General features: G+C 49.4%; 1 protein-coding gene across 1 annotated transcript; it reads left to right on the plus strand.

Moving 5' to 3' along the window:
* The first annotated feature begins 3,174 nt into the window (after positions 1-3,174).
* Positions 3,175-16,500, plus strand: LOC130208245 (ubiquinol-cytochrome-c reductase complex assembly factor 1). The gene is made up of 10 exons (XM_056437264.1): positions 3,175-3,314; positions 3,546-3,759; positions 6,087-6,176; positions 6,976-7,083; positions 9,759-9,831; positions 9,911-9,968; positions 10,168-10,276; positions 14,295-14,372; positions 14,431-14,544; positions 15,568-16,500. The coding sequence occupies exons 2-10, from the start codon at positions 3,688-3,690 to the stop codon at positions 15,700-15,702; spliced, it is 837 nt and encodes a 278-aa protein (XP_056293239.1). The 5' UTR covers positions 3,175-3,314; positions 3,546-3,687; the 3' UTR covers positions 15,703-16,500.
* The last annotated feature ends 3,802 nt before the right edge of the window (positions 16,501-20,302 follow it).

The raw sequence follows: 20,302 nt of genomic DNA on the forward strand, positions 1-20,302 counted from the left end.
GCAGAACCAACACTACCACTTTAGTCCACAGGGGGCAGAACCAACACTACCACTTTAGTCCACAGGGGGCGCCAGAACCAACACTACCACTTTAGTCCACAGGGGGCAGAACCAACACAACCACTTTAGTCCACAGGGGGCAGAACAAACACTACCACTTTAGTCCACAGGGGCATCAGAACCAACACTACCACTTTAGTCCACAGGGGGCAGAACCAACACTACCACTTTAGTCCACAGGGGGCACCAGAACCAACACTACCACTTTAGTCCACAGGGGGCAGAACCAACACTAACACTTTAGTCCACAGGGGGCATCAGAACCAACACTACCACTTTAGTCCACAGGGGGCAGAACCAACACTACCACTTTAGACCACAGGGGGCAGAACCAACACTACCACTTTAGTCCACAGGGGACATCAGAACCAACACTACCACTTTAGTCCACAGGGGACATCAGAACCAACACTACCACTTTAGACCACAGGGGGCAGAACCAACACTACCACTTTAGTCCACAGGGGGCAGCAGAACCAACACTACCACATTAGTCCACAGGGGGCACCAGAACCAACACTACCACTTTAGTCCACAGGGGGCAGCAGAACCAACACTACCACATTAGTCCACAGGGGGCAGCAGAACCAACACTACCACTTTAGACCACAGGGGGGCAGCAGAACCAACACTACCACTTTAGTCCACAGGGGGCAGAACCAACACTACCACTTTAGTCCACAGGGGGCAGAACCAACACTACCACTTTAGTCCACAGGGGGCGTCAGAACCAACACTACCACTTTAGTCCACAGGGGGTGCCAGAACCAACACTACCACTTTAGTCCACAGGGGGCAGAACCAACACTACCACTTTAGTCCACAGGGGGCGTCAGAACCAACACTACCACTTTAGTCCACAGGGGGTGCCAGAACCAACACTACCACTTTAGTCCACAGGGGGCAGAACCAACACTAACACTTTAGTCCACAGGGGGCAGCAGAACCAACACTACCACTTTAGTCCACAGGGGGCAGCAGAAGGAGGAAATTTAAAGTTTCCCAGAGGATCCTTCAGTCCTTCTACTCTGGAGCTGTAGAGAGCGTCCTGACAGGAAGCATCACAGCCTGGTTTGGCAACTGCTCCGCTCAGGACAGGAAGGCTCTGCAGAGAGTAGTGCGTTCGGCTGAGCGCACTATTGGAACTACACTCCCCACCCTGCAGGACTTGTACACCAGGAGGTGCAGAACCAGAGCCGGCAGGATCATGAAGGATCCTCACCACCCCAACAACAGACTGTTTCAGCTGCTGCGGTCAGGCAGGCGCCCGTAGTCACGCTGCAAGAACAGAGACTGAGACGGAGTTTCTTTCCTCAGGCCATCAGGACTGTGAACTCCGACCTCACCAGGACCCCCACATAGACCCACACACACACACACACACACACACACACACACACACACACACACACACACACACACACACACACACACACACACACACACACACACACACACACACACACACACACACACACACACACACACACACACACACACACACACACACACACACACACACACACACATAAATAGTGTTTGTGTTGCCCCATAGTTCCTGCTTAGGCATTGCCACTTTCATTTCACTGCACACCCCTGTGTGTGTGTATGTGACAAATAAAAATCTTTGATCTTGAAATCTTAGAACCAACACTACCACTTTAGTCCACAGGGGCCAGAACCAACACTACCACTTTAGTCCACAGGGGCAGAACCAACACTACCACTTTAGTCCACAGGGGCAGAACCAACACTACCACTTTAGTCCACAGGGGCAGCAGAACCAACACTACCACTTTAGTCCACAGGGGCAGAACCAACATTACCACTTTAGTCCACAGGGGGCAGCAGAACCAACACTACCACTTTAGTCCACAGGGGGCAGCAGAACCAACACTACCACTTTAGTCCACAGGGGGCGCCAGAACCAACACTACCACTTTAGTCCACAGGGGGCAGAACCAACACTAACACTTTAGTCCACAGGGGGCAGCAGAACCAACACTACCACTTTAGTCCACAGGGGGCACCAGAACCAACACTACCACTTTAGTCCACAGGGGGCAGAACCAACACTACAACTTTAGTCCACAGGGGGCAGAACCAACACTACCACTTTAGTCCACAGGGGGCAGAACCAACACTACCACTTTAGTCCACAGGGGGCAGAACCAACACTACCACTTTAGTCCACAGGGGGCAGAACCAACACTACCACTTTAGTCCACAGGGGGCAGAACCAACACTACCACTTTAGTCCACAGGGGGCGCCTCAGGTAACCTAAACAACGATGAATGACTCGTGTTTAGCTTGCCGAGCCGGTTCTTCTGATGATGCAACGCTTCTTAAAGGACTGTATTGGACGCTGTGCACTAAATCACATGTTAGTGTCTAATATCTTTAAATCATTCTTCATACAAAAAGAACAATATTTTCTTGTGAAGGACAAGAGCCTTAACATTGTAGTCATATATGTATTGTAAATGTTTTTATACTATTATCTTATGGTGTAATTTCAATTGTATTGTGATTTTTCTATTCTATATTTATGTTCTTGACTTTCCTGTATTTGTATTACCTTATGATAATATAAATATTATTTTATAATATTTATATTATCATATAGATGTATTATTTTTTACTATTATCTCTAATATTATTATTATTATTTATTATTATTATTGCTATTATCTCTATAATAATACTGATTATTATTATCAATATTATCATTCTTATATATTATTATTTTTATTATTACTATTATCTCTATTATGATAATTATAATTATTATTATCCATATCATTATTATTTAATATTTGTATTATTATTACTATTGTCTATATTATTATTACTATCATTATTATTTTATATTTATATTTATATTATCATTACTATTATCTTTATTATAATAATATTAATTTTAATAATAATAATAATAATCCATCCATTTTCAATACCGCTTCATCCTCAGTAGGGTCGCAGGGCGCTGGAGCCGATCCCAGCTGACAGGGCGAAGGCGGGGACACCCTGGACAGGTCACAGTCCATCTCAGGGCTCACAGAGAGACATACAACGATTCACTCTCACATTCACACTTATGGGCAATTTAGAGATCAATTAACCTGACGGCATGTCTTTGGACTGTGGGAGGAAGCCGGAGAACCCGGAGGGAACCCACGCTGCCACGGGGAGAACATGCAAACTCCACACAGAAGGACCGCCTCGACCGGGAATTGAACCCACGGCCCTCTTTGTGAGGCGACAGTGCTAGCCACTACACCACCGTGAAGCCTTAATAAAAATAAAAATAATAATAATAACAATAATTATTATTGTTATTATTATATATATATTTAGTGTATGCATCTACTTTGCATCTACACGACTAAAACGTAAACACCGTAGGAGTCTTCAGGGTTATTAATAACCTTCCTGTTATCCAAGCGGAACCGTTTCGCTGAACCGTGTGTTTCCCGTCGGACAGTTATCGACGCCGGACAGTCACCGTTGACATTGCCAGGAAGGCGGAGAGCAGCCCGCCGCTCCACCGGACCCGCCGCCGCTCCACCGGACCCGCCGCCGCGCCACCGGACACGCCGCCGCTCCTCAGCCCGGGACCCGGAGCCATGTTCCGGCAGCCGCTGCTGTCCGCCGCGAGGACCGCGTCCAGGGCCGCGCGCGGAGCCGTGCGCGGGAAGGTAAGCCACTCGACCGGTGTCCCGGTGTAACGGGGCCGCCGGTTGAACAACCGTAAGTCTCCGAGTGTTCCATGAACTCACCGCAGCTCCGGGAGGAGTTAAACTCAGTCACGTTATAAACACCACACCTGTCTGTCCTCAACAGGCAGGTAGACCGGATGTCTTGTTTTGTGCGCGCGCATGTGTGCGGTGTGCGCAGCTGCTGGTTCAAAGAGGTCACCTGGTCACCTGGTCACCTGGTCACTTGGTCACCTGGTCACCTGGTCACCTGATCACCTGGTCACCTGGTCACCTGGTCACCTGGTCACCTGATCACCTGATCACCTGGTCACCTGATCACCTGGTCACCTGGTCACCTGGTCACCTGATCACCTGGTCACCTGGTCACCTGATCACCTGGTCACCTGGTCACCTGGTCACCTGGTCACCTGGTCACCTGATCACCTGATCACCTGGTCACCTGGTCACCTGGTCACCTGGTCACCTGATCACCTGGTCACCTGGTCACCTGATCACCTGGTCACCTGGTCACCTGATCACCTGGTCACCTGATCACCTGGTCACCTGGTCACCTGGTCACCTGGTCACCTGGTCACCTGATCACCTGGTCACCTGGTCACCTGATCACCTGGTCACCTGGTCACCTGGTCACCTGGTCACCTGGTCACCTGGTCACCTGGTCACCTGGTCACCTGGTCACCTGGTCACTTGGTCACCTGGTCACCTGGTCACCTGGTCACCTGGTCACCTGGTCACCTGGTCACCTGGTCACCTGGTCACCTGGTCACCTGGTCACCTGGTCACCTGGTCACCTGGTCACCTGGTCACCTGGTCACACGGTCACCTGGTCACCTGGTCACCTGGTCACCTGGTCACCTGGTCACTTGGTCACCTGGTCACCTGGTCACCTGGTCACCTGGTCACCTGGTCACCTGGTCACCTGGTCACCTGGTCACCTGGTCACCTGGTCACTTGGTCACCTGGTCACCTGGTCACCTGGTCACCTGGTCACCTGATCACCTGGTCACCTGGTCACCTGGTCACCTGGTCACCTGGTCACCTGGTCACCTGGTCACCTGGTCACCTGGTCACCTGGTCACTTGGTCACCTGGTCACCTGGTCACCTGGTCACCTGGTCACCTGGTCACCTGATCACCTGGTCACCTGATCACCTGGTCACCTGGTCACCTGGTCACCTGGTCACCTGGTCACCTGGTCACCTGGTCACCTGGTCACCTGGTCACCTGGTCACCTGGTCACCTGGTCACTTGGTCACCTGGTCACCTGGTCATGTGGTCACATGATCACCTGGTCACTGGTCACCTGGTCACCTGGTCACCTGGTCACCTGGTCACCTGGTCACCTGGTCACCTGGTCACCTGGTCACCTGGTCACCTGGTCACCTGGTCACCTGGTCACCTGGTCACTTGGTCACCTGGTCACCTGGTCACCTGGTCACCTGGTCACTTGGTCACCTGGTCACCTGGTCACCTGGTCACTTGGTCACCTGGTCACCTGGTCACCTGGTCACTTGGTCACCTGGTCACCTGGTCACCTGGTCACTTGGTCGCGGTCACCTGGTCACCTGGTCACCTGGTCACCTGGTCACCTGGTCACTTGGTCACTTGGTCACCTGGTCACCTGGTCACCTGGTCACCTGGTCACCTGGTCACCTGGTCACCTGGTCACTTGGTCACCTGGTCACCTGGTCACTTGGTCACCTGGTCACCTGGTCACCTGGTCACTTGGTCACCTGGTCACCTGGTCACTTGGTCACCTGGTCACTTGGTCACCTGGTCACTTGGTCACCTGGTCACCTGGTCACCTGGTCACCTGGTCACCTGGTCACTTGGTCACCTGGTCACCTGGTCACCTGGTCACTTGGTCACCTAATCACCTGGTCACTGGAGGCTCTGCCTGGTCACCAGAGCACACACACACTGATGGAGTTGTCCCAGTTATGTACTTATATCACTTTGAAGTATTTAATATGTATTTATTATTTAATTCATGTTGTCCGTATTCATTCAAATGAAGAGCATGAATTACATGTCAGAGAAGAGTGATTATTATAATGATCTAATGATTTAATGATTTAATGATCTAATGATTTAATACCTTTTGTATGTTAAAGTGTCTCGTTTGGTCCAAAGATTTAATTTACTTCATGAAGTGGTCTCAGAGGGTCTGGTGGTCTCAGAGGGTCTGGTGGTCTCAGAGGGTCTGGTGGTCTCAGAGGACCTGGTGGTCTGGTGGTCTCAGAGGACCCGGTGGTCTGGTGGTCTCAGAGGACCTGGATCTCGTGGGTCTGATTCTTCTCTGTTTAGGCGGCGCTTCAGGAAGCCGGTTCCTCCAGAGCACCTGAACGCCTCAGAGGCCTTCAAGGGACATGTAGGAGGATACACACCACCACACAGGTAACACACACACAGGTAACACACACACAGGTAACACACCACCACACAGGTAACACACACACAGGTAACACACACACAGGTAACACACACACAGGTAACACACACACAGGTAACACACACAGGTAACACACACACAGGTAACACACACACAGGTAACACACACACAGGTAACACACACACAGGTAACACACACACAGGTAACACACACACAGGTAACACACACACACAGGTAACACACACACAGGTAACACACACACAGGTAACACACACAGGTAACACACACACAGGTAACACACACAGGTAACACACACAGGTAACACACCACACAGGTAACACACACAGGTAACACACACACAGGTAACACACACACAGGTAACACACACACAGGTAACACACACACAGGTAACACACACACAGGTAACACACACACAGGTAACACACCACCACACAGGTAACACACACACAGGTAACACACCACCACACAGGTAACACACACACAGGTAACACAGGTAACACACACACACAGGTAACACACACCACCACACAGGTAACACACACACACAGGTAACACACACCACCACACAGGTAACACACACACACATTCACTCATTCATAAGTGGTGTAAGCCGTGTGAGTTCCTCTCCTTCCATTCTGACCCTTCACAATAAAAGCCCGGGCCCCTGCGGTCTGCGTCTCTCTCCGCCTGCCAGGCGCTGCTCGGGGCACGGTGGGGCGACCCGGCCGGACGACGTGATTGGTCGATGCCTTTTATTGAACATGTTTCTTCTTCTGTGGTCAGCTCTGCAACGTGAAGGAGGGGCGGCAGAACACGGAGGAGGAGGTGGGGGCCTTCACCAAGCTCATCGAGGCCATGGGCTTCACGGGGCCCCTCAAGTACAACAAATGGGTGAGGGGGGGTCATTCACGGGCCCCTAAAGTACAACAAGTGGGTGAGGGGGTGGGGGTCATGGGCTCCACGGGGCCCCTCAAGTACAACAAATGGGTGAGGGGGGGGGGGTCATGGGCTTCACGGGGCCCCTCAAGTACAACAAATGGGTGAGGGGGTGGGGGTCATGGGCTTCACGGGCCTCAAGTACAACAAATGGGTGAGGGGGTCATGGCTTCACGGGCCCCTCAAGTACAACAAATGGGTGAGGGGGGGTCATGGCTTCACGGGCCCTCAAGTACAACAAATGGGTGAGGGTGGGGTCATGGGCTTCACGGGCCCCTCAAGTACAACAAATGGGTGAGGGTGGGGTCATGGCTTCACGGGCCCCTCAAGTACAACAAATGGGTGAGGGGGTCATGGGCTTCACGGGCCCCTCAAGTACAACAAATGGGTGAGGGTGGGGTCATGGGCTCAGGGCCCCTCAAGTACAACAAATGGGTGAGGGGGGTCATGGGCTCACGGGCCCTCAAGTACAACAAATGGGTGAGGGGTCATGGGCTACGGGCCCCTCAAGTACAACAAATGGGTGAGGGTGGGGTCATGGGCTTCACGGGGCCCCTCAAGTACAACAAATGGGTGAGGGGGGGGGTCATGGGCTTCACGGGGCCCCTCAAGTACAACAAATGGGTGAGGGGGGGGTCATGGGCTTCACGGGGCCCCTCAAGTACAACAAATGGGTGAGGGGGGTCATGGTCACGGGCCCCTCAAGTACAACAAATGGGTGAGGGGGTCATGGGCTTCACGGGCCCTCAAGTACAACAAATGGGTGAGGGGGGGGTCATGGGCTTCACGGGGCCCCTCAAGTACAACAAATGGGTGAGGGGGTGGGGGTCATGGGCTTCACGGGGCCCCTCAAGTACAACAAATGGATGAGGGGGTCATGGGCTCCACGGGGCCCCTCAAGTACAACAAATGGGTGAGGGGGTGGGGGTCATGGGCTTCACGGGGCCCCTCAAGTACAACAAATGGGTGAGGGGGGGGGTCATGGGCTTCACGGGGCCCCTCAAGTACAACAAATGGGTGAGGGGGTGGGGGTCATGGGCTTCACGGGGCCCCTCAAGTACAACAAATGGGTGAGGGGGGGGTCATGGGCTTCACGGGGCCCCTCAAGTACAACAAATGGGTGAGGGGGGGGGTCTTGTGTCATGCCCCTCAAGTCAAATGGGTGGGGGGTCATGTGTCATGCCTGTCAAATGTGTCAGGGTGTCTTGTGTCATCTTGTGTCATGTGTCATGTGTCTTGTGTCTTGTGTCTTGTGTCATGTGTCATGTGTCTTGTGTCATGTGTCTTGTGTCTTGTGTCATGTGTCATGTGTCTTGTGTCTTGTGTCTTGTGTCATGTGTCATGTGTCTTGTGTCTTGTGTCATGTGTCATGTGTCTTGTGTCTTGTGTCATGTGTCTTGTGTCTTGTGTCCCGTGTCTTGTGTCTTGTGTCATGTGTCATGTGTCTTGTGTCTTGTGTCTTGTGTCATGTGTCTTGTGTCTTGTGTCTTGTGTCTTGTGTCCCGTGTCCCGTGTCTTGTGTCATGTGTCTTGTGTCTTGTGTCTTGTGTCATGTGTCTTGTGTCTTGTGTCATGTGTCTTGTGTCATGTGTCTTGTGTCTTGTGTCATGTGTCTTGTGTCATGTGTCTTGTGTCATGTGTCATGTGTCTTGTGTCTTGTGTCATGTGTCTTGTGTCTTGTGTCATGTGTCATGTGTCTTGTGTCCCGTGTCTTGTGTCTTGTGTCTTGTGTCTTGTGTCATGTGTCATGTGTCTTGTGTCATGTGTCATGTGTCTTGTGTCATGTGTCTTGTGTCATGTGTCTTGTGTCATGTGTCTTGTGTCTTGTGTCTTGTGTCTTGTGTCCCGTGTCTTGTGTCATGTGTCTTGTGTCTTGTGTCTTGTGTCATGTGTCTTGTGTCTTGTGTCATGTTTCTTGTGTCATGTGTCTTGTGTCTTGTGTCCCGTGTCTTGTGTCCCGTGTCTTGTGTCATGTGTCTTGTGTCTTGTGTCTTGTGTCATGTGTCCCGTGTCTTGTGTCATGTGTCATGTGTCTTGTGTCCCGTGTCATGTGTCTTGTGTCTTGTGTCATGTGTCTTGTGTCATGTGTCATGTGTCTTGTGTCCCGTGTCTTGTGTCTTGTGTCTTGTGTCTTGTGTCATGTGTCATGTGTCTTGTGTCATGTGTCATGTGTCTTGTGTCATGTGTCTTGTGTCTTGTGTCTTGTGTCTTGTGTCATGTGTCTTGTGTCTTGTGTCATGTGTCTTGTGTCTTGTGTCCCGTGTCTTGTGTCATGTGTCTTGTGTCTTGTGTCATGTTTCTTGTGTCATGTGTCTTGTGTCTTGTGTCTTGTGTCATGTTTCTTGTGTCCCGTGTCTTGTGTCCCGTGTCTTGTGTCTTGTGTCATGTGTCCCGTGTCTTGTGTCATGTGTCATGTGTCTTGTGTCCCGTGTCTTGTGTCATGTGTCATGTGTCTTGTGTCATGTGTCATGTGTCTTGTGTCCCGTGTCTTGTGTCTTGTGTCATGTGTCTTGTGTCATGTGTCTTGTGTCTTGTGTCATGTGTCTTGTGTCATGTGTCATGTGTCTTGTGTCATGTTTCTTGTGTCCCGTGTCTTGTGTCCCGTGTCTTGTGTCCCATGTCCCCTGTAGAAGATAAAGATCGCCGCTCTGCGCATGTACACCTGCTGCGTGGAGAGGATCCACTACGACGACTTCTTTGACCGTAGGTGTTCCCGCGCTGCAGTACCGCCGACGGCCACCAGGTGAGACCGGAGCGCCTCCTCACCTGTTCTCTTGTTCAGGCTGCTGCCTCCCGGACACGCTGAACTCCTGGTTCCTGGTGGCCCAGCTGCACGTGTGGTGAGACACGCACAGAGACACACACACACAGAGAGACACACACACACAGAGAGACACACACTCACACAGAGAGACACACACTCACACAGAGAGACACACTCACACAGACACACACACAGACACACACACACAGACACACACACAGACACACACACACACTCAGAGACACTCAGTGACCCCCCCCCCCCCCCCCCCCCAGGATGTGTCTGGTGCGGATGCGGCAGGAGGGCCGAGAGGGGAAGTACATGTGTCAGTTCATGGTCCACGCCATGTGGGAGGACGTGGAGCAGAGGAGCAAGATCATGGGGGTGAGTCCAGGGGGGAGGCTAGAGTGTGTGTGTGTGAGAGTCTAGAGTGTGTGTGTGTCTAGAGTGTGAGAGTCTAGAGTGTGTGTGTGTGAGAGTCTAGAGTGTGTGTGTGTGTGTGTGAGAGTCTAGAGTGTGTGTGTGTGTGTGTCTAGAGTGTGTGTGTGTGTGTGTGAGAGTCTAGAGTGTGTGTGTGTGTGTGAGAGTCTAGAGTGTGTGTGTGTGTGTGAGAGTGTGTGTGTGTCTAGAGTGTGTGTGTGAGAGTCTAGAGTGTGTGTGTGTCTAGAGTGTGTGTGTGAGAGTCTAGAGTGTGTGTGTGTGTGAGAGTCTAGATTGTGTGTGTGAGAGTCTAGAGTGTGTGTGTCTAGAGTGTGTGTGTGTTTGAGTCTAGAGTGTGTGTGTGAGAGTAGAGTGTGTGTGTGTGTGTCTAGAGTGTGTGTGTGAGAGTCTAGAGTGTGTGTGTGTCTAGAGTGTGTGTGTGAGAGTCTAGATTCAAGATTCAAGATTCAAGATGTTTTATTTGTCACATACACACACAGGGTGTGCAGTGAAATGAAAGTGGCAATGCTCAGCAGGAATGTGCAAGGGCAACAAGTACACACTATTTACAAATAAAAAACAACACAATATTTACAGTAAGTGTGTGTGTGTGTGTGTGTGTGTGTGTGTGTGTGTGTGTGCCTAAGAGGGGCAGTTGTGTGGGTCTATGTGGGGGTCCTGGTGAGGTCGGAGTTCACAGTCCTGATGGCCTGAGGAAAGAAACTCCGTCTCAGTCTCTCTGTTCTTGCAGCGTGACTGGAGGCGCCTGCCTGACCGCAGCAGCTGAAACAGTCTGTTGTTGGGGTGGTGAGGATCCTTCATGATCCTGCGGCTCTGGTTCTGCACCTCCTGGTGTACAAGTCCTGCAGGGTGGGAGTGTAGTTCCAATAGTGCGCTCAGCCGAACGCACTACTCTCTGCAGAGCCTTCCTGTCCTGAGCGGAGCAGTTGCCAAACCAGGCTGTGATGCTTCCTGTCAGGACGCCTACAGCTCCAGAGTAGAAGGACTGAAGGATCCTCTGGGAAACTTTAAATTTCCTCAGCTGCCTGAGGTGGTAGAGGCGCTGCCTTGCCTTTCTCACCAGAGTGTCTGTGTTTGTTGACCATGTCAGATCCTCGGTGATGTGGACTCCCAGGTATTTATACCCAGTCACCCTCTCCACAGTAGTCCCGTTAATCCCCAGTGGTGAGTACGTCCTCTGTTGTTGTACCTTCCTAAAGTCCACAATCAGCTCCTTAGTTTTGGTGACATTCATGATGAGGCTGTTGTCCTGGCACCAGAGTGACAGATCAGCAACTTCCTCCAGGTAGGCCTTCTGCCGTTGTCGGAGATCAGGCCCACCACCACTGTGTCATCCGCAAACTTGATGATGGTGTTGGAGCTGAACCTGGCCACACAGTCATGTGTGTACAGGGAGTACAGTAGGGGGCTGAGGACGCAACCCTGGGGGGATCCTGTGTTCAGGGTGAGGGATTTGGAGGTGTGTCTGCCCACCCTGACCACCTGTGGCCTGGCGGTCAGGAAGTCCAGGATCCAAGCACACAGGGGGGTGTTCAGTCCCAGCTCAATCAGCTTGTGTGTGTGTGTGTGAGAGAGTCTAGAGTGTGTGTGAGAGTCTAGAGTGTGTGTGTGTCTAGAGTGTGTGTGTGTGTTTGAGTCTAGAGTGTGTGTGAGAGTAGAGTGTGTGTGTGATAGTCTAGAGTGTGTGTGTGAGAGTCTAGAGTGTGTGTGTGTGTGTGAGAGTAGAGTGTGTGTGTGTGAGAGTCTAGAGTGTGTGTGTGTGTGTGAGAGTAGAGTGTGTGTGTGTGAGAGTCTAGAGTGTGTGTGTGAGAGTCTAGAGTGTGTGTGTGAGAGTCTAGAGTGTGTGTGTGAGAGTCTAGAGTGTGTGTGTGTCTAGAGTGTGTGTGTGTGTTTGAGTCTAGAGTGTGTGTGTGTGTGAGAGTCTAGAGTGTGTGTGTGTGTGTCTAGAGTGTGTGTGTGAGAGTCTAGAGTGTGTGTGTGTGTGAGAGTCTAGAGTGTGTGTGTGAGAGTGTGTGTGTGTCTAGAGTGTGTGTGTGAGAGTCTAGAGTGTGTTTGAGTCTAGAGTGTGTGTGTGAGAGTCTAGAGTGTGTGTGTGTCTAGAGTGTGTGTGTGAGAGTCTAGAGTGTGTGTGAGAGTCTAGAGTGTGTGTGTGTGTGAGAGTCTAGAGTGTGTGTGTGAGAGTCTAGAGTGTGTGTGTGTCTAGAGTGTGTGTGTGTTTGAGTCTAGAGTGTGTGTGTGAGAGTAGAGTGTGTGTGTGTCTAGAGTGTGTGTGTGTGTGTGTGTGTGTTTGAGTCTAGAGTGTGTGTGTGTGAGAGTCTAGAGTGTGTGTGTGTGTGTTTGAGTCAAGAGTGTGTGTGTGTGTGTCTAGAGTGTGTGTTGTCTAGAGTGTGAGTCTAGTGTGTGTGAGTCTAGAGTGTGTGTTGTCTAGATTGTGTGTGTGAGAGTCTAGAGTGTGTGTTGTCTAGAGTGTGAGAGTCTAGTGTGTGTGAGTCTAGAGTGTGTGTTGTCTAGAGTGTGTGTGTGTGTGTGTTTGAGTCAAGAGTGTGTGCGTGTGAGTAGAGTGTGTGTCTTGTGTGTGTGTGTTGTCTAGAGTGTGTCTTGTGTGTGTTGTCTAGAGTGTGTGTGAGTCTAGAGTGTGTGTCTTGTGTGTGTGTTGTCTAGAGTGTGTGTTGTCTAGAGTGTATGTGTGTGTTGTCTAGAGTGAGTGTGTGTGAGTCTAGAGTGTGTGTGTGTTGTCTAATCAATACTCTTGTCAATAAGATAAATCATTAAGAAAAGAATCCTAATTTCTTTGTTTTTCTTTTAAACTTTAAGCGTTGGTCTCGTGAGTCCTTCTCATCCTTCTTCTTATCCTTCTTCTTCTTCTTCTTATTCTTCTCATCCTTCTTCTTCTCATCCTTCTTCTTCTCATCTTTCTTCTTCTTCTCATCCTTGTTCTTCTTCTCATCCTTCTTCTTATCCTTCTTCTTCTCATCCTTCTTCTTCTTATTATTATTCTTCTTCTCATCCTTCTTCTTCTTCTCATCCTTCTTCTTCTTCTCATCCTTCTTCTTCTTCTCATCCTTCTTCTTCTTCTCATTACCTTCGCATTGAAAATGCCGGAAGGTTATGTTTTGATCGCCATTTATTTATTTATTTGTATGCGTGTTATTCGCAAAACTCAAAAAGTATTGAACCGAATCGCATGAAATTTGGTGGGATGATTGTTTATTATCTGGGGACCATTTGATTAGATTTTGGGATCAATCGGGTCAAAGGTCAAGGTCATGGAAAGGTCAAACTCTTTTTTTTTACCATAGCACGATACATTTTTGTCCAATTGGCATGCAACTAATGCCAAAATGTTCATAATTCAATGCCCAATCTTGTGATATGCGAAGGTATGCACTCTACCGAGTGCCCATTCTAGTTCTTCTTCTTCTTCTCATCCTTCTTCTTCTCATCCTTCTTCTTCTTCTTGGAGCTGCTTGACCTCGTGAACCCGATCAGATGCAAGTCGTCAATATATTTCACTGAAACCACCAACAGTCAAACCGGCTCCTCGGTTCCAGCCTCCTGATTGGCTGGAACCGAGCGGGTTCTCTGCCCGACGACAGCCCTCACGCCCCCCGTTGAATAAATATTCTGTTTTTTCTGCAACGTTATTTCCTCTTGCAACGAGCGCATTGGCTTTCTTCCCAGCGCCACTGAACGCACCAGAGGAGTCGGTTGTTGTTGTTGGAGGTCGGTTGTTGTTCTAACATTCGGCCGCACGGCGTGCCAGAAGCTCCAACAGCGGCGCTCTGTTCCCTCAGGCTCCAGGAAGTGACATCACAGACTCACCGAGTTCATGAGGAGGAAGACTAACGACGAAGCTTCAAGAGACTTTGAGGAGCAGCAGGGTTTAGTAGCCTCTGCTCCAGGTGTTAGAGACTGGTTGTATAGAACTCTATGCTTCATTTGTGGTGAACTCTCTCCACAGATCGACGCCCTCCACAGGAAGGAGGGCATGAAGGCCATGACGGAGACGTTCTACGCCGCCCTGTTTGGATACGACGAGGTGAGGAGCCGGTCGGTGGAGGTCGACTCGGGGTCGGTGACGCGTGTTTGTGTCCTAGGGGATCCTGTCCGACGACAGCGTGCTGGCTGCCGCGCTCTGGAGGAACCTGTTCAACTGTGAGTGTGAGGACCCCCAACAGCTGGAGCTCATGGTGGGATACGTACGCAAACAGGTGGGTCACTGGGTCCGCCTTAAGAGCCGGTCCACCTTAAGAACAGGTCCGCCTTAAGAGCCGGTCCGCCTTAAGAGCCGGTCCCCCTTAAGAACAGGTCAGCCTTAAGAGCCGGTCCGCCTTAAGAGCCGGTCCTCCTTAAGAGCCGGTCCGCCTTAAGAGCCGGTCCGCCTTAAGAGCCGGTCCCCCTTAAGAACAGCTCCCCCTTAAGAGCCGGTCCGCCTTAAGAGCAGGTCCTTAAGAGCAGGTCCGCCTTAAGAGCCGGTCCGCCTTAAGAGCCGGTCCGCTAAGAGCAGTCCGCCTTAAGAGCCGGTCCGCCTTAAGAGCCGGTCCGCCTTAAGAGCAGGTCAGCCTTAAGAGCCGGTCCGCCTTAAGAGCAGGTCAGCCTTAAGAGCAGGTCCGCCTTAAGAGCTGGTCCGCCTTAAGAGCCGGTCCCCCTTAAGAGCCGGTCAGCCTTAAGAGCCGGTCCTCCTTAAGAGCCGGTCCGCCTTAAGAGCCGGTCCGCCTTAAGAGCCGGTCCTCCTTAAGAGCCGGTCCGCCTTAAGAACAGGTCAGCCTTAAGAGCCGGTCCGCCTTAAGAGCCGGTCCGCCTTAAGAGCCGGTCCTCCTTAAGAGCCGGTCCGCCTTAAGAGCCGGTCCTCCTTAAGAGCCGGTCCTCCTTAAGAGCCGGTCAGCCTTAAGAGCCGGTCCTCCTTAAGAACAGGTCCGCCTTAAGAACAGGTCCGCCTTAAGCCGGTCTATGCAGGTCCGCCTTAAGAGCCGATTAAACAGTTAACAACAACAGTAAACAGTTAACAACAACAGTAAACAACACAGATTATCACTTCAGTGGCTCTTAAATATCTTATTGTGGTACTTTAGTAGTTCGACTATGTTGAGGAAATGTTACTTTCTGTATTCTTGTTGTTCTTAGTTTGTACTCTAGGTTGATTCACTTATTGTAAGTCGCTTTGGATAAAAGGGTCTGTTACATTACATGACAGCGTAAACAACAACAGTAAACAACAGCAGCTTGTTCTCCAGGTGCAGTACGTTGATTCTCTGGACGGAGACGACCTGCTTCTGACCGGAGAGGTGAAGTGGCGCCCCCTGGTGGAGGAGAACGCCCAGAGCATCCTGAAGGTGGCCACGCCCACTTACAACGACACCGGGCTGTGAGGCCAGACGCCCCCTCCTCTTCATCCTCTTCATCCTCTCTTCTCACCCCCTCCTCTCTCCGTCAGAAGGAGAGATTTTAAATGTGTAGCCTTTCCTTTCTTCTCCTCTTCCTCATATTCTTCCTCTTCTTCCTCCTCCTCTTCTTCTGACACACACACACAGTGAACCAGCCAATCCGACTGTAGGAACCTCCAATGCTTCTTCATTTTCTTCATCCTCCTCGTCTTCCTCCTCGCTGTCGGTCTTGAGAGCCTCTTCCTCTTCTCTTCCTCCTCTCTTCCTTTCCTCTCCTCCTTTCTTCCCTCGCTCTGTGGAGAGAACAAGAAACTCTTATTTATGTTCCGCTGTATTGATAAAGTATTTTGTATACTCCATGTTTACCCCCCCCCGAGGTCATGTGACCTGAACAAACTGGTTCTCAGAAACAATGAAAAACCTCACAGCCCCCCCTCTTTGTCTCTCTCTTTCTTTCTCTCTCTCTCCCCTCTCTCTCTCTCCTTCCTCTCTCTCTCCCCTCTCTCTCTCTCTCCTTCCTCTCTCTCTCCCCTCAATCTCTCTCTCTCTTCTCTCTCTCTCTCTCCTTCCTCTCTCCTCTCTCTCTCCTTCCTCTCTCCTCTCTCTTCTCTCTCTCCTTCCTCTCTCTCTCCCCTCTCACTCTCTCTCTCCTTCCTTCCTCTCTCTCTCTCTCTCTCTCTCAGACCAAACAGGAAGTCGAGTTCTAAAACGCCGTCGCTGCAATTCTAAAATGAAAATCTTGTTTTGTTTTTAAAGTGAATAATAAATAAATGTTATGTTGAAGTTTGACGCCTTGTTTCTGGAGGAGGAGGAGCCGCCAGCTTCCTCTTGTGACCCACAATGCTTTGCCCCGCAGGTGGAGGTTTGTTGACTCATTAATATTCCACTTGTAGGTATTATATTTCTATAGAATGAGTTTCAGGTCGTGACGTTAAACTCCCTTTGAGGTGCAGTCTCTGCTGCGGCCTGCAGGGGGCGCCACACTCCACCTAGCGCGCTGCACCGGGTTATAAACTTAATGTTTACAACGTCGCACATTTAATCTATATATATATATATTATATGTATATATTATATGTGTATATATAACTATATAATATATTTATTATAATCATACCTGTGTAGTGCCGAGAGACGGGAGTCGGAGGCGGAGTATCCAGCACAAAGCTTTAATGAACACAATACCAAAAGACCTTCATTCCTCAAGTCAAAACCGGACTAAACTGGACGGTCGTTCCGTCCGCTAAACGGGTCCGTGCTAAACACTCCCCCCACCCATAGTTCCGTGGGTGAATTATGTTATCCACCACACCTGCAAACTTGTCACCTTTCGATGAAATTCACCGTTTTGAACTCAAAATAGGTCATCCACGTGAATCGTGGAGCTCCGAAGAGTTTTTGTTTTTGGGGGGGGGGGGGGTCACCTGGTCACCTGCCGTTGAGATTGCAGTGAGACGCGGAGAAAAGTGTGAAGTGGTGCTCTTCTTCACAATAGAACATCTTTGATGGGGCGTGTCGCGTCTCGGCCAATCAGCGTTCAGATGTCCACAGCGTTTGGGGGTTCAGGTTAGCTTGAATGTTAGCCCGCTACATCTGCTGCTGTCACGCTGCACGGTGTAGCGATGCTAACAAAGTACCCGTACGTTAAACACGATGTGATTTAGCATATCTTTAGTATCGATACTTCATGAAGAGAGCGATCAGAGCGCACGCGCTGCTCCGTGTCGAGCTGTCTGCGCACACTGCGCTGCGCAGCTCACAGCGAGAGAAGAGGCGGAGCTTAGAGACTTCGGCTTAAAGAATCAAAAGGTGCCAGAAGGTAAATGTTTCAGTCTGTAAAGTTGTGTAACTCTCCAGCTGCTCATCCTGATGAACTGTGGATCATCTGGTCAGAGACTAACGGCCTCATAGTGTATCATCAATGCTATGATGGAACCATGTAGTTTCATTCATATCTGGCTGTATTAATACTCATATTACTGTCATTTGTTAAGTGTTGAAAAAGTTGGTAAAAAGTGAACCATACAGATGTTTTATTTATTACTATTATAGATAAATATACCAGTCTCGTATTTATGGTACCATATTGTTTTTATGGTATTGAATTCTGGTATCAGGTATCATGATATTTATGGCAGGTATGTAATATGTATAGAAGTTATAATATGAGTATCGTGACAAACAGGTAGAGACAGAACAGATTCAGGGACAAGTCCATGAGGACTGTTCAGGCAAAAGGAAGTTGGTTCATGAATGACTTTAACCATATTATATATAATGACAATGTATATTTGTTATTACTATCATTATAGGGCTGAGTCAGAGCGGAGAACCTTTTGTTCTTAAACTGTTATCATTGTTTAGATTTGTGGTCAGAACAATAAAATGACTGTAGTTGTGGTTCTAAAAGCTTTGAGGCTTCGAACAACGTGGATGTGGTGACAACAAAAGTCACCTTGCACCCCCCCCCCCCCCCCCGTTGTCACCTTTTTCACCCCTCATGAGTTTGCAATTCAATTCAATTCAGTTTATTTGTATAGCCCAATTTCACAAATTACAAATTTGTCTCGGAGTGCTTTACAATCTGTACACATAGACATCCCTGCCCCAAAACCTCACATCGGACCAGGAAAACTCCCAAATAACCCTTCAGGGGAAAAAAGGAAGAAACCTGGAGGAGAGCAACAGAGGAGGATCCCTCTCCTAGGATGGACAGATGCAATAGATGTAATGTGTACAGAAGGACAGATTTAGAGTTAAAATACATTCAATGAATATGACAGAGTGTATGAATAGTTCATAGTAGGCATATTCCACGATGGAGACCTCCACGATCCATCAGGCAGATGGCGGTGGGGAGGAGGAGTGGGCGGAGTCTCAACAGGACAGTGGCGTAGTCATGAGCAGGAATTCCGACCCAGACGATCCATCAGGCAGATAGGATCTATGCCGTCTCATAGGGTCCGATGACCCCATGAGACGTGAAGTCAAAAGGACTCCCGGGAGAAAGCAGAGTTAGTAACGGTGATTGAGAGATGAAAATTCATCCTTAAGGAGAGAAAAAGAGGAGATAGGTACTCAGTGCATCCTAAAACGTCCCCGGCTATAAGCCTATAGCAGCATATCAAGGCTGGACCAGGGCAAACCTGATTCAGCCCTAACTATAAGCTCTGTCAAAGAGGAAGGTCTTCAGTCTACTCTTAAACGAGGTGACTGTGTCTGCCTCCCGGACTGAAATTGGAAGCTGGTTCCATAAAAGAGGAGCTTGATAACTAAAGGCTCTGGCTCCCATTCTACTTTTAAGACTCTAGGAACTACAAGTAGTCCGCATTTAGTGAGCGTAGCTCTCTAGTGGCAATATGGTACTACAAGCTCCTTAAGATATGATGGAGCATCACCAATCAAGGCTTTGTAGGTTAAGAGAAGAATTTTAAATTGTGATTCTTGATTTTACTGGGAGCCAGTGCAGAGCAGCTAGTGCAGGAGTGATGTGATCTCTTTTCTTAGTTTTAGTGAGAACACGAGCTGCAGCATTCTGGATCAACTGGAGGGACCTAAGAGATTTATTAGAGCAGCCTGCTAATAAGGAGTTGCAGTAATCCAGTCTCAAGTAATCTAACGCGTGAACCAATTTTTCTGCATCAAAGGCGCACGCGCTGCTCCGTGTCGAGCTGTCTGCGCACACTGCGCTGCGCAGCTCACAGCGAGAGAAGGGCGGAGCTTGAGACTTCGGCTTAAAAAAAAAAAGGTGCCAGAAGGAAATGTTTCAGTCTGTAAAGTTTGTAACTCTCCAGCTGCTCATCCTGATGAACTGTGGATCATCTGGTCAGAGACTAACGGCCTCTAGTGTATAATCAATGCTATGAGGGAACCATTAGTTTCATTCATATCTGGCTGTATTAATAATTTACTGTCATTTGTTAAGTGTTGAAAAGTTGGAAAAAAGTGAACCATACAGATGTTTTATTTATTACTTTTATAGATAAATATACCAGTTTTATTTATGGTACCATATTGTTTTATGGTATTGAATTCTGGTATCGGGTATCATGATATTTAGGGGGGGGGGGGGGGGGGGGGGGGGGGGGGGGGGGGGGGGGGGGGGGGGGGGGGGGGGGGGGGGGGGGGGGGGGGGGGGGGGGGGGGGGGGGGGGGGGGGGGGGGGGGGGGGGGGGGGGGGGGGGGGGGGGGGGGGGGGGGGGGGGGGGGGGGGGGGGGGGGTTTTTTTTTTTTTTTTTTTTTTTTTTTTTTTTTTTTTTTTTTTTTTTTTTTTTTTTTGTTTTTTTTTTTTTTTTTTTTTTTTTTTTTTTTTTTTTTTTTTTTTTTTTTTTTTTTTTTTTTTTTTTTTTTTTTTTTTTTATTTTTTTTTTTTTTTTTTTTTTTTTTTTTTTTTTTTTTTATGATGGAGCATCACCAATCAAGGCTTTGTAGGTTAAGAAAAAATTTTAAAAGTGATTCTTGATTTTACTGGGAGCCAGTGCAGAGCAGCTGGGCAGGAGTGATGTTTTTTCTTAGGGGAGCCCTGAATTTAAAGGGGAAAGGTTTTTGGCAAATTTATTTCCTCTAAGAAACAAACGGAACCTTT

This window comes from Pseudoliparis swirei, chromosome 18, assembly GCF_029220125.1.
Source record: "Pseudoliparis swirei isolate HS2019 ecotype Mariana Trench chromosome 18, NWPU_hadal_v1, whole genome shotgun sequence".
NCBI lineage: Eukaryota > Metazoa > Chordata > Actinopteri > Perciformes > Liparidae > Pseudoliparis > Pseudoliparis swirei.